This window comes from Aricia agestis, chromosome 12 (genome assembly GCF_905147365.1).
Source record: "Aricia agestis chromosome 12, ilAriAges1.1, whole genome shotgun sequence".
NCBI classification, from domain to species: domain Eukaryota; kingdom Metazoa; phylum Arthropoda; class Insecta; order Lepidoptera; family Lycaenidae; genus Aricia; species Aricia agestis.
In genome coordinates this window covers 1,260,193-1,275,619 of record NC_056417.1, presented here as the reverse complement: position 1 = coordinate 1,275,619, position 15,427 = coordinate 1,260,193, and the positions used below count along the sequence as shown (strand labels likewise).

General features: G+C 38.2%; 1 protein-coding gene across 3 annotated transcripts in view; it reads right to left on the bottom strand.

The window, feature by feature from the left end:
• LOC121732275 (protein winged eye) overlaps nucleotides 1-15,427 on the bottom strand; it is a 133,576-nt gene that overhangs the window by 8,537 nt on the left and 109,612 nt on the right. For 2 of the 3 annotated variants that reach the window (XM_042122101.1, XM_042122103.1), the window contains one exon: nucleotides 6,298-6,417. The exons of the other annotated variant lie outside the window; for it this stretch is intronic. In XM_042122101.1, coding sequence (XP_041978035.1) covers nucleotides 6,298-6,417 — 120 coding nt within the window. The remainder of the gene's footprint in view (nucleotides 1-6,297; nucleotides 6,418-15,427) is intronic. 3 annotated transcript variants of the gene reach the window in all.

Here is a 15,427-nt window from a genome sequence, read left to right as displayed (position 1 = left end):
TTTTATAGAGTAACGTATTATATGAACGGCCTCCTATTATAGCACTGTCCCAAACATTGATGTATCGAATAACCTTGAACTTGCACTATAGTCGCGTTCGCTGCGAGCGAGAGGGCAAATCGCTGACACAATGAGTGTGAGAGGGACAGACGACGCCGAATATAGACGGTTGTTTAGGGTGCGACAATTAGGAACCGTAAGTTAGACATGACTTTATGTCAACGACATAAGGTGCATTTTCATATAAGTTAGAGCTAAAATAATAATTATGGATACGCTACCATAAGTTTGACAGGTCACAGGACTTTATGTCAACGATATAAGGTTCATTTTAGTAGATATTTTGATATAAAACAATTATGAATGCGCTATAGAAGAGGGACGATAGTGATCGGTGTTTATAGACAAACGCTTTATCTAATCTAATCACAGCCTTATTGTTATGAAATTACCTCAGCAACTATCATATTATTATCTGTTTCTATTCGTTATGTTATTCATTAATTCATTAACCGACTTCCAAAAAAAGAGGCTGTATGTTCGGACTTCAGATAGACATCTGAAGTCCGAACATGCGAGGAAAGAGAGTGGCATATGGCCGGAGCCCGGAATCGGCGCCGGGCCATAGCCCGTAATGAATATTTTGGAATTAGGTCCAAAAGCATAATATAAGTACTTCAAAAGACCACTCACGCAGCGATTTATGGAATCAGTGTTCAATGATTAAAGGAGTGACCCCATTGAGACGGGCCGTGCCGGGGCTCAGCGTGCCGGGGCTCATCGCAAAAATCCGCCTCCATACAATTTGTTGGGAGGCGGATGCGCGTATCGCACACTGTGTCGGGGCGCAGTGGATTTCCGTCAATGCGACAAGGCCCGGCACGGCCCGTCTCAGTGTGCTCACTCCTTTAAAGTTTAAATTAAAAGCCTTTAGCCATATAGCATACGATTCCATTGTTTTTTATAACTTCACTGTCTGATGCGCCACATGATAAATAAAGGAGCTAAAATCAAGAAGTGACATAAAGCTCAAGCAGCTAAGCAAGCTGAATTAAAAGTGTGATTGACATGAAATAAAAAATGAAACATCATGAATTCATGATGCAGGTTCATGATCTTTTGACGTTTTTTCAGCGCGGCAGCGGGGCTAAAATGGTCGCTTTGAAGAATCATGACATGAATCATAATATGATTCACTTTTCTAAAATCGCAAAATGCGACTCTGCTTGCAATTCATTTCTGTATTTTTGTACTGATTTGACATTTTGTCGGTTTGACAGTTTTGACAATATTGAGAGGAAGTGCTAAATGTGACCATTGTAGCCCCGCTGTTCGTTTCGTCCGTAATTGATGGTTCATTTTCCAATACAGAAGCATGATAACAGAGAATTAGTAATAATAAGTAATAACTCAAAGTTTGATTTCAGCAGTCATAACTATGGTCATTACTCACAAGATTAAACGATCACTTAACTTTAATTGAATGAAGAGTTTGACAAAAATGTAGGTAGGTATTATTTTTTTACGTCGGTGGTAGGTATATAATTTATCTTATAATTATTATTAAGCTGTAGTTAAATTAAAAAGAATCATTCAATCTCCCATAGTGCGAGCGAGTCTTGTAAGTTGTAACGATGGCACTAGTTATTCCGATCAACATGGCTCTACAATAGAGAATGTCTTTAATATTTCACTCCATTTTAGGAGTAGGACTGTAGATCTTTGTTACCTAGGTATGTAATTCCTTAATGATAATGTATAGGGTGTGTCGCGAAGGGAAGGGGTTGGAATCGCGTAAGTAATTTGTGATTTGAGAATTGTGACTCGAGTCTCGACTCTCGACGCACGTCGTTAGAGGGACTCACTTACGCAGGAGTAAGTACGTACTTCCAATTTCTAAGCTTTTAATTAAGTACCTTAGTGTCTACCTACCTACGTAGCACGTACCTATGAGTTTTAGATATTATTATGTGACCTTTTATATTTCGATATAGGTAGGTAAGTAGTTAAAGTTCAACCCGGTAAAAATGTCTGTAGACTCGGCTGAAATCGGTTCATTTGTAAGTTCGGTTTGACGTAACCTGACCGAAATAAAATACCTACCTACCTACGTAGGTAGTAACTAGTACCTATAATACCTTAGATGTAGTTCTACTATCTGCTTATCTATGTATCAACTAGATGCCGTTCGCATCTCCGTTGTGCAAAAATTTGTTTATCGCGCGAGAATAAATTTTCCTGGCATTTTGGTTCAAATTTTGATAACTCCGATCCAAGATATCCCCTACATGTACCTACAGGCTAGAGACCAACCGTAGACGAACCAATCTAGCTAGCCTAGCGGCTAGACTAGCAACCTATTAAGTAATCTGGTTAGGCTAGGCCCTAGCCTAACCAGATTACTAAATAGGAACATAGTTACGTAATCGATAGGTTTAAACAACAACGGTCAAAGATACTTCGCTATCTAAAGCGGTAGCCAACTAGGAAGACGTTGCATAGTATTCGATGACCTTTGAATGTATTTAAATAGAATACAGCATAATATCTAAATCCTTGGTATAAGATGGTATAAGTTACGTCTAAATTAGAAGCTAGATAATCTAGAATCTTGATATTAAGTCATAAACATGTTTTTTAATTAAAAACATTGCATTCATTACAATTCTATAACGAAGCTTCCCACCACTTTAAATTTCGAGGGCTATCAAATCTTAATTATGTCGTTGATTTCGACAAAAACCTCTAACACCAACAATTAAAAGTCCGTGATCAATCACGTGCCCCCCTCCCCCGGACCCCCGCGACCCCCAGCGGGCATCGCGTGAGGTGTCAGGTTCGTAACCGTAAACTCAAAGACTAACTATAATCGGTAAAAAAACAACAAACAAAACGCACTAATTCCCAACACTAAAACGCGGGCCAAGGAGGCGGGCCTCCTTCGGCGCGCGTCTTGCGATTGGCTGAGACGGCGATGGGGCGGGGCGAGCGGGCGGGCCGCGACGACTAGGGCAGGCGCTAAGCTCGACCCGTTATCGATAAATGTGGTTTTTATGATTTTTTTTGCGTGTTTTTTCGGATGATGCATAATTTATGGGTCGGGAGTGACACGAGTTCCGCTTGGCGTGTGAGCGGCGCGACGATGGAGCGATATTTTTAACTAGTTTAGGTTTATGGTTTTGAGTTGTTTAATGCGTAATCGTTTAGCTCCAGCGTCTAATATTCAAATTATACACTTTAATGACGTAGCTATTTTATGGACACGCTAAAACGTGGTATAATTTAACACAATTTACTGCGTTGAGCACTTTATGTTAACGTAATTTATACAAATTAGATAGTACGGTAATTGACACTCAGAAATTTTTAGCACGTAAAAATAATATTATGTTCCTTGGATTACACGAGCGTTGCAATTATTTATTAACGTTAAATTTTGCACAGCTATATATATGGGTCAAGAGGATTAAATCTAATAGATTACTATAAAACTGCTTTAATTTAGTTATTTAGGTACGTTTTTCTCTAATCTAACCATTCCGTGTTAAGTTTCCAAATAATGTGATATTAAGTTTATGAAAAGTCCAATCTAAACCTTAGTAAAGGTTTTAAGAGTTCAAAATCATAGCTTCTTATTTAATATAGCACCTATATTAATAATCTGTTGCTAAGCTGGTCTAATAATTATTCTGCCCTACCATGGCTTTCTTTGTATGATAACGATCGGAAACAATACTGAACATTGAAGTAGTATTTGAGTCCCATCATACGCCTAAAGCTCATTAGGTAAGCCTCACATGGACCTCACATGGACTATAAATGTTCTCTTGGCAGGCGCACCAAACTACCAGCCAGCTCCTTCCGAAAGCGACAAGAATCGTGGTCTGGGCCTGTAGACAAGTGGCAAAGCGCTAACGCTAACGCTACAAAATGTATGCGATTTGACATAAGTCATCGCTTCGCTAGCGAATACTAATGTCAAATCCATATATTTTCTAGCGCTAGCGTTAGCGTTAGCGTTAGCGTTAGCGTTTTGCCACTTTTCTACGGGGGCTGCTCGGTTTAACCAAGTTAGGGCCTAATCAGTACGACCTGCAAACACTTCAGCTTAAAACGCCGGCAACTCCTGTGCGGTTGCGCGTAATCACTTTTAATGAGTGAATCCGATTGTTATATGGGCTTCTATATTTATATTTATTTTATATTATAAATTCCCTGTTTTCCTATCAGAAAGGTATATTTCATACAATTTTCATACCTAAGCACAAAGTAGTTCCTTAAAGAGACTTCGTGCGATTGTGCGATTAATATTTTATGATAATTGGTTGAAATAAACGGAGGTTAAGTAAGTACTTAACCTTTCAGTTTCATAAAATATTTTTTTACCAAGAACGGTTCTTGGTATAAATATATCGGGTTCTTGAAGAACCCGATATATTTTTTTTTATTTAAGTAAGTACTGGAAGTTTAAAATTTGAAAGAACTTTAATCCAGATTAGGCTACAATTGGGAATTTCTATTTAATTATAATTTCAAATATTAATAGTAAGTACTTATATCATATATTTTAATAAATTTTTAATTTCACATACCTATGTAACATATCAAAACAAAAAACAACATAAGAATTGAAATTCTGTCAATAGGCGGGCGGTTTCTTCCAGAAGATGATGATTGATGCCGGCACAGACAACAGGTAGTAACTAGTAGGTAACTGTAAAGTTAAATTTTGGCTTAGAAGTTAAAAGTCGTCTCTAGACTCTAAGGTACCTTGGTATACTCGCGGCCCCCGACTCCCGAGTAGCGGGGTGGTCTCGGGTCTGCAAAATGTAGATGATCGCTGCATCCGTACCATGGCTACAGTAGAAATACGAAAGTATAGACAAACAGCGGAGATAAACTGAAGGTGCCGCGGGCGCGGCCGTTCCGATCGTTACCGCGGCTAGCCGCGATCGACAAAAATTTAATTAAAAATTAAAATGTCACTTTATGACATCGACTATAGTCTACGACTCTACGTCATAAAGTAGATACGATTTTATTTGAATTTTTAGGACTATAGTCTATGTCATAAAGTGGCGTTATATTAATTGATTTTTGTCAATCGCGGCTAGCCGCAGTAAAGATCGGAACGGCACCTTCAATTTATCTCCGCTGTTTGTCTATACTTTCGTATTTCTACTGTTATAGCCGTACTGCGGGTGCTGGTAGAGTTGGGGAAGGTTCTATCGTACCCGCTCTGCCAGGAGTGAGCACCATGGGGTTTAGTGGGTACCTACTGGGTAGACTACGCAGGAGACCCACATACCCCGGCCGATATTCCCAATTTGCCGGGGATGCGTAAAGCATTTCCCCGTGTTACAAAAAAGGTACCTATGCTCGCAGAATCTTCGTAACTTATTAGATTTTTAAAAGTTAATATAAATGCTAACCTACACTACCTAAATAACTACGACATTGTTTAATACTACGTAATACGTTACATTAAATATAATAATATTTTGATATTAAATTAGAACTCACATACTTAATAAAATAGGTTTAACTTAAAACAAAAATAACTTTCAACTTAAAACTTTTAAGTTTACAATTATTTTTGCCTACATAGGTACCTGGCTATAATAATAGTCAATTTCAACAAACGAAGTCACAGTCTACAACTAGTGTTTCTCAAAAATGTCCAATAACTGTACAAACCGGAGTGAATACGATATCTCACACCTGCGGCCTGATCAATAATTATTATTCGCCATCAATAATTAATTCAATGTTGATTCCAAAATAAATCATCCAGATAGCCTCCAATTCGAGCCGTGATGATGATAGTGGATGTGATATTGTTTTATCAACTTATTTTTATCAGGTTGTATTGTGCGAGTAAAAAATGAAAAGAAACTCTCGCAGGCCGTTCATTAAACGAAACGAAAATAAAAGCTAAATCGGCCGCGCCGTAATAAACGGGATTCGGTGACGGACCTCAGAACAATTACGCAATTAAATTACGGCACTATTTAACATTAATTCCCAACGAAACCGAACCAAAGAAGCAACAAGACCAAAACAAAAATCTAATTTCCATTCAAACTCGAGACGCGACCTCGCGGCGATGACGCAACAGATAAAAAAAGCAAAACAACAAAACCCAACGGGCGAAATCAGTTGCAATGCCGCTACCAGCGCGGCATGACACGGCAGGAGGTGTACGGCGGTCGGCGCGGAGCGCGGCCACCGCCGAGCGACTCGCCGCAATGCAGTTGGCGCGTAGTTACCAGGCGAGCATGAGTTCGGAGGAGTTACCTGGGTACTGCCACAGCGGCGCGGCCGGGGCGGGAGCGGGCGCGGGCCACGCCAGCGGGCCGGGGCGATCGTCGCACAGCACGTTGGCCACGCCCACCGTCATGGCCGCCTGCGCCGCGTCTGCAACGAGAACCCAATTAAACTATAACGTTATTTATGATGTAAATGCATGTAATGTATTATTAATTACTGTAACATATAACTTGCACGAGCCATTTAAATATTTAACCGCACGCAACAGGAAAATAAGATAAACAGCCGCGATATACGAAATATTATTTCAACTCTATTGCGTTATTTACGCAGTTAAAATTTTATGGCTTTCAAAGGCCCAGGTTGCACTGAAAGTTAACCCTGAGTTACATCATGTTGTCAGCTCAGCTGCCACTTGCCACTTTCACTATACAACAATACTATACTTAGGGCCTGTTTCACCACTTTCTGATAAAGTGCCTAATAGGCTATTCACAACTTTTTTGACAGATTCTCCATACTTGATCTGTCAAGTTAATTGGTGGATAGCCTTATCAGGAAGTGGTGAAACAGGCCCTTAGTATTTAGTAACGATGAAGATTCCCAGGATTAGTTTTAACCTAGATCTACACTTTGGCAGGCCTTCTAGAATTTTATTCGTTAGAATAAAAGAATAGCACAAAAGTGTTAGTGTGACCCAAATATTGCATATTATCTAGTTTGTTATAAATTAGGTAGGTACACAATTAATAACCAAATACATAAATCTAAATTATAATCCAAAAAAAGACGGTGAGACATCACAGGAAATAAGTTACAATATAATTTAGTTAGGTACTTATAAATTATAATACATTGCAACGCGATGAGATGTCGACTCATCTGCATGAAATGATGAGTCGACATCCTAATGACATCCTAATGACAACCTAATGATGAATTTACTTAGCTAACTAACCTACTATACCTACACCTCGACAAGGCTTTAAATTAACGTGGCGAAAACAGGAACTAACGCTGCCATACAAAAACGTCATTTTTGACAGTTCTTTACCATCAGCAGCGCTCCCGCCCATGTTCATATAAAGCCTTGCTCGCACTGTAATAGATACTTCGGAGACCCATCATGCACGGTTCCTGATGCTTTCTACAAGATTTCTTCAATAACGCTATTTGCTCAACTGATTAACGTTAGCCAATCCAAACTCCAAAGCGCTAGTGATTAGATGAATCATGAAGTTCTATCAAATTACGTAAGAAACCGAGCACCGAACATTGCTCGATCGTTCTATCTCTCTCGACCTAGCTGTAATTTTTTTTTTTTAATGAAATAAGGAGGCAAACGAGCAAACGGGTCACCTGATGGAAAGCAACTTCCGTCGCCCATGGACACTCGCAGCATCAGAAGAGCTGCATGTGCGTTGCCGGCCTTTTAAGAGGGAATAGGGTAATAGGGGATAGTAGGGAAGGGAAGGGAATAGGGGAGGGTAGGAAAGGTAATAGGGTAGGGGATTGGGCCTCCGGTAAACTCACTCACTCGGCGAAACACAACAATAAATTGTGTTTCGCCGAGTGAGTGAGTTTATATGAATATAAACTCACTTACTATAATTATATGAATAGTAAATATGAATGAATTTATATAACAATAAAAGTCAATGTAAACTAAAAAGCTAAAAGTTTGGGGGTTCAACACGTTTTAGGCTGGTCCGGGGCCCCATACACAAGTTTTGCGTATACGATTCCAGAATTCGAATTTCGTATTCGGAATTCCGTGAGAATAGCGCAAACATTCGTTTTTTTCACGAGCGCAAGCGCCGCTTGCACTTACCTACAAGTGACAAGTAGAGTACGTGCGGAATTCGTTCCGTTCACTATCGAGCATTTTTTCAGTAATCGTGTTTTTGTCTTGAGTATTTAATCTTCATGAACTGAAGTTACATGTCTAAAAAAAACATTTTTCTAGACCTTATAGATATTGAGATCTAGGTTTAAGTATGTAGTCAAGTTAGGGTCAGATGCCTTCCTAACGCTACTTAATCAAGTAGCGATCGGCGTGATATTCGGCCTGTCCTATGTCTGTTCTAGTCCTTATCACTCACAAACGAAAATATTGGTATCTCGTATAATGTAGGTACAGTGTACACACATGTTTCGGGCGCCGGAATCTTTTGAATTTCTTTTTAGCCGACGACCGGTCTCTAGTTACTCTCTAGCATTGTCTAAATACTTTATTAAAATTGTATCTTCGTGAAATATTTTAGCGTTATTAATATTCTAGGACTAGGAGTCGTTTTTATTTAGTTGTTGCAGCAATTCGGCCAGTACTGGAGGATTGGGTGGCGCAGCGTAACGGCACTCTCTCCTACCGGATGGTGCAGATGCTGACAGGAGTTAGGATATGGGTGTTTCGGGCTCAGCCACTACCTGCACTCACGACTCACGACACAGCGCAGCACACGCTTGTTGCCGGCAACACGCTGTAGACAACTGGCTAAGTCATCGCTTCGCTAGCGAATACTAATGTCAAATTCATACATTTGTAGCGCTAGCGTTAGCGTTAGCGTTTTGCCGCTTGTCTACGGGGGCTGACCAGCCTGGGTCGCACAACGGGCAGAAAATCTATGATTAGAATCTGACACAATTAACAACCGTTCAAAACCAGAAATAGTCGTTTAATTTACCTGGACCCATCCTGGACCACGCATACGGAATATAATATTACGTGACATTATTTTTCCTCTGAAAAAGCCTTTATGCCCACGACATAAGGACCATTTTCATGAGTTTCTATGAGAGTCCCACATAAGACTGCGTTTCCACCAGAGATGGGTTACGCTTGCGACTTGCGAGGAATGTATTTTAAGAACCAATAGAATCGCTTCAATAAACCAATAGACTTCATTCCTCGAGTCGCAACCTACGAATAATAAAAACTAAGGAGAGTAACTGTGTCAAAAAATTGGTTCCGCGAGCTACAAAATGTGTACCTACCGAATACAGAATACTTACATAAAAAAGTGACACGAATACATGCAAGTATTTTGAGTAATATATACTCTATACTAATATTATAAAGCGGAAGAGTTTGTTAGTTAGTTTGTTTGTTTGTTTGTTTGAACGCGCTAATCTCCGGAACTACTGGTCCGATTTGAAAACTTCTTTCAGTATTAGCTAGCCCATTTATCGAGGTAGGCTATAGGCTATATTTTATCATGCTGAGTCTAATAGGAGCAAATAAATAGAGAAAAATGTGGAAAAAACGGGGGGAAATTTTTTGGAAGGGCATATTTGAAAGCGCTAATCTCAGTAACTATCCGATTTGAAAAATTCTTTCAGTTTTAGATAGTGCATTTATCGAGGAAGGCTATAGACTATATTTAATCGCGCTAGGAGTAATAAGAGCGAAGAAATAGAGGAAAGTGTGGAAAAAACGGGAGACATTATTTGAAATGGCTTATTTGAACGTGCTAATTTCAGGAACTACTGGTCTGATTTGAAAAAATCTTTCAGTGTTAGATAGCCCATTTTTCGAGAAAGGCTCAGGAACTACTGGTCCGATTTGAAAAAATTCTTTCAGTATTAAATATCCCTAGCTATATTTTATCACACTAAGACTAATAGCAGCGAAGAAATAGAAAATAATATGGAAAAAACGGGGGAAATTATTTGAAAGGGCTTATCTCACGAACTACTGGAGCAATTTTTCTGTTATTTGGCACAGATAAGAAGTAGACCACGTGAAGAGTTATAGGCTATTTTTTGTGGACTAATTTATCTAATTTTCGCGGGCTACGCGGAACGTTATATTTCGCGTGGACACGACATCACACGTAAACGGCTGGACCCATTTTGCTGAAATTTGGTATAAAGATACTTTGAGTCCCAAAAAAGAACATAGGATACATTTTGTCCCGGAAAAATGTACGGTTACTGCACAATATACTTTTGTGATTTGCGCGTAAACTATTCAATCTATTTTGATCGAATTTGGTATGGAGATACTTTGAGTCTCGGGATAGGACAAGGAATACTAATTTTGTCCCGGAAAATGTACGGTTCCCGCACAATAAACATTTATGATTATCGCCTGAACTGTTCAATCTAAATATTTTGATGAAATTCGGTATGGCAATATGGCAATACTTTCAATCTTAAGAACAAGGGACACTTTTCATCCTGGAAAATATACGGTTCCCGCACAATAAACTTTTATGATTCTCGCCTAAACTATTTAATCTATTTTGATGAAATTTGGCATGGAAATTGGAGATACTAATTTGAATCTGGGACAAGAAATGTTTTTTGTCCCGGAAAAATATGTGGTTCCCACACAATATACTTTTCAGATTTGCGCGTAAACGACTAAATCGATGTACGGGAACAACAACTATAAACTAAAGTCCACGCGGACGAAGTCGCGGACAACAGCTAGTAATAATTATAAAAGTGGCAATTATTGTCAATGGCTTTATTTCGTAAATGTGAGTGTTAGTGTTTCGTTGCTATTTCCATATTTTAGCGTGCGAAAAGGAACCAAATTCAAAACGGTTGAAGTATGGGAGTTGCGTTTCCTTAATTTTTATTATCCGTAACTCGCAACACATACACGGTGGAAACGCAGCCTTAGGTGGGATTTCACCAAACATACATAAAACTTAGTTTTATAAAACTTAGTTCCCATTGAACGCGTTCATGCTGCGACGTAAATCTCGTTTTGTTTAGAATGGATTTCACAAATTTCTTTTGATCGCGATTATTAAATCTAAGTTTAAGTGACGTCACGCGATTATTTTACATGTTTTCATCATTTTAAAGCCTTTTCACGTTAATTTAACTACACAATAGCAAGAAACAATAGATAAACTAACCAAATGCATGTGTCAAAACTGTCATGTTGACATTTCTTTTGTCTATGTACTATGTTTTTGAAACCCGTTCAAGCCCTGTCATGGCGGAGCTGCCATGACAGGGCTTGAACGGGTTTTATGACGTTAAACTTTGGACATTGGGCGTTCAGAAGATAAAACTCGGATTTCCTATGAACGCGTTCAGTTTATGTTGGCGTAATGCTATTCGATGTTATTTATAATCGCGTTTATACGTTTTGAACCGGTTCAGTGTGCATTGAACGCGTTCCATTTCTTTGGTGAAATCGCCCCTTATTCTGATAGTTCTCAGAAAGCCGGGCGTCATAACTCATACATCGAAAAGGAAACGAATACGCTGCGATAAGTGATATCAGAGAGACAGCAGCGGTGAGGAGGCGAAAGATAGGGAAAGTGACTACTAGAGCAGAAGCACGTGGCGTATGTCTGTCTCGCTCGCACAGTACTGCCCGTTCTAGGAATCGCCACAGACTGCACATGCACAGAGAGAACTTGTATAAAATATTTTGTGATAATCCTACGAATAATAAAAACTAAGGAAACGTAACTCATATTATACTTCAACAGTTTTGAATTTGTTTCCTTTTCGCACAGTAAAATATGACAATAGCTACGAAACACTAAGACTCAAATTTACGAAATAAAGCCGTTGACATAATTACACAAAATTCTTGCATGTAGGTATTCAGGTCTCTTTTTGTGTATGTATTTAGTACGGGAGCCCTAGAATATTTTTTTTTGTGATTACTAACAAGCTAACTTTATGTGAGTAGCTTCATTTTGATAAGACGAACAACATTTATATTTTCGAAAAATCTCGAAAGTGGTAGCTAACAGAGATATGAAGGATTTCATACTTTGACTTAATGGTCCTAAAATATGGATTGTTTTATTTGTAGGACAATGTTACTCTTAAATAATAATATGACTATTAATCTATCAATATACAAAAAATCTGCTCGGTAGGGTTCTGTAATCAACAAAACTTGGTTGACTACTGAACCCTAAAACGGAATTATGTATTCTGTGGTACTGCTTACTTTGTACTAGGCTAGGCGAACTTTCGTTAGCCAGTTTGAAACTTTAACAGTTGATTGAACTTTGAATTTAGTCAGGCCTCTAATTTCTTGTACGAACAAAAATAAATAAAACTGTTAAATAACGAGTACCTAAAAATTTTGCTAAGAACCGTAATTATTAAGCTATCATCATCACTCATCAGTCATCACGGCAGTTGAAATGGGACTTTCCTAACTTAATGATTTTTATATAAAACTTAACATGCATTTTTAAAATCAACCAGTAATTTGTTTACCTAGTTACTATAGTTTACCCAGTAATCGGCGGCGTTTTTCCCTGTTAAACCTTTAAACAATAAATAAAACTAACAAGATTTAAAAAGAGTTGAGAATCGAATAGTTTAATTTCTTCAACGTTTCAATAGATTCAATTAAATAAAAGTGTTTCATCGTCATCAAATCGTACTTATTCATAATAAATTGTTTTGAACCACTATTTTCATTATCTTATCTGTTCCTACCTACACTGTGTTAATCATTTGACCTTCAACGGTATGCACCGCTCTAACTACAGCATTCCACGCGTAAGCCTATCTCTTTCGCTCGCGCGGCTTCTTCGTCGAAGCTAGACAGTAGACGCGATGCAACGTTCCGACGTATCTCTTGCTCGGCGCTGATACCCTAGTATCACGCGCGCTGAAGAAAAGGGTTTATCCGATGTCGTTTGGATCCCATTGACCTATGTGAGTTTTCCGATGCTCTTTGGACTAGAGTTTTTCCTCGTGAAATAAAATTTTTCATTATTGCTTTTGTCAATATTAACATCGTTAAAGCTAATCGCTATTCGCTCAATACTATCTTTTCAGCGTTATCACAGTATCGTTTGATTCGTTTACATTGCTTTGATGTTTTGGGTACCTATATATTTGTTTACTTGGCGTTTTGTTATTTTCACGCTAGATATCTAGGCCAGTTCGTGCCTAATATCCTAGAATAGATTCCCTGCACATACATCATGATGTACAGGCGCGGTCGCCGGTCAGCGCGCCTTGATGCGTCGTCATTCGTCACGTAACTTGCATAGAAATGAACTTTGCATGTTTTGCTGTTATTTTACCCTTTTTACTATAAAAACTTTAAAAAAATACACGAGCTTAGTATAAAAAAATAAAAATAATTACATATAATATACAATGTGTCCCGACACGGGCATATTTTATCGACAAATTGCTCTCTTTATTCTCTCTCTCACGGTTGTGAAACGGCAGCCATTTTAGTTTTTCTCGGGCTTTCACACTAATCTTACCAATACTTCCCATGTAAATTTATCCTATGAAGATAAAAAAGGTCTCATTTGATAGCTAAACTTGTGGACTACTATACGCTTACACAGGCAATATGTTATCGTGGAATTAAACATAGAAAAACCAAAGTTTAGAAAAAAATTGTGTATTTTTCAATTAATGGCTTTTTGTCAAAAATTAAACTGGTTCTTTTTTATTTCAATAAAAAGATAGAGGAGGTTTTCGTCTTATATAAATTCATTTACTTCTACTCTAAGTCAGATAGTTTAGAAGTAATAACGATTTTCTTATAAAGTGTTAGTCAGATTAGTATGAGAGCCAGAGAAAACATATTTTTAAAGTTGGACAATGATGAAAAACTCAAAGCAGATATGTTACTACCGCGCGCGTTGTGAAGATTCGAATACGGCCCAATTGGGCCGTCTGTTGTTTAGTCTGCATCAAGCGCAGTCACGAACGTGCCGCGTCTTGTCTAACCTAAATAAATTGAAAATAACGTCGTGCGTGTTTCGAAAATGTACCAATTATGACTCGAAAGTAAACAAAACACACGGAATCTCTTACCACATGTCTTGATTGCAATAAATACCTTGATTATTTACATTTTCTATTATTTTTTGAACAATCTGGAAAAAAATCGAATTTTCGTCATAGCTCAGGCGAAGAAAGAGACAGTGATACGATTCGAAGTTTAAAAATAGAACTGTCTCTTTTTTTTTGTAAATGGTTTTTTATATCTTTTGTTTGCAATCTAATGTTTGCAATTTTGAATTTGAAAATTGTTCGGAAGAGATTTAAGCCGGAAAGTAGTATGGACGTAACATATCTGTATAAGTAGAATATCATTGAAGTTGGAGAAAAAAAAATTGAGAATAAAATATGCCATACATCATGAGTCATTCAACATTAAAGGATCGGACACCGATGTCGGGTCACATTGTATAATATATGTCGCAGCCGACTGGTTTAAATAGCCGTTCAATTTGCCCTTTGACTGAACAACGCCATTCAATCACACGGCTATACGTCGTTTAGCCGACTTGTTGACTACAACGTTCAACACTACAGCTAGACGACGCTTAGCCAACTGGTTTAATGGCAAATTAATTAGGGCGATCATTAGCTTAATTTGTGATTTGGGAGAATAGGAAAACTTTTTGTATTTTATTGAAAGATTATTCTCAGATTAAGTTTAAGGGGTGACCAAAAGTTTAATGCAATAAGAAAATATAAAAAAAATCTGAGGCGTGTTTTGTGACGGTCGCCGGCTGCTTCGGGGGGGTTGCGTCCATCCATTTCATAATCTCGTAATTTCTCCTCGAATATTTGTTGAAATTTTGATTCACTCGTATGTGCCTCCACAATTTTTGTCTCTTTAATAAGACTTGTTACTTTTATTAACTACTTTATTTCCGAAAACCAAACAAACACCAACAAACACCTGCTAGTTGACGCCATATTGTAAATAAAAGGCACCTAGCGCCGCAGCGGTGCGCGCTGAACTACATCAATTAGACGGCGGCTTTTGAATCAGCTGTAGTGTTGAACGTTTTGAGCGACTAAAATATTCAATATAAAAGCTAGACGTGTGATTGAATGGCGTTGTTCAGTCAAAGGGCTAGCTGTTTGATTGAACGGCTATTTAAGCCAGTCGGCTGCGACATATATATAATACTAGCTGTTGCCCGCGACTTCGTCCACGTTAGCATAGTAGATCACGTCCCAAGTATTATTTATTGTACAAAAATATTCAATGTACAGAATTGACTTTCCTACGATTTTATTATATATATAGATGTTCCGATTTAGGAATTTCACGCTACCGTACATTTTTCCGCAAAAAAATAGCCTATGTCCCTTAACGTGGACTATTCTTCATGTTTGCCAAATAACATAAAAATTGCTCCAGTAGTTCATAAGATAATAAGCAATTCCATATAATTTC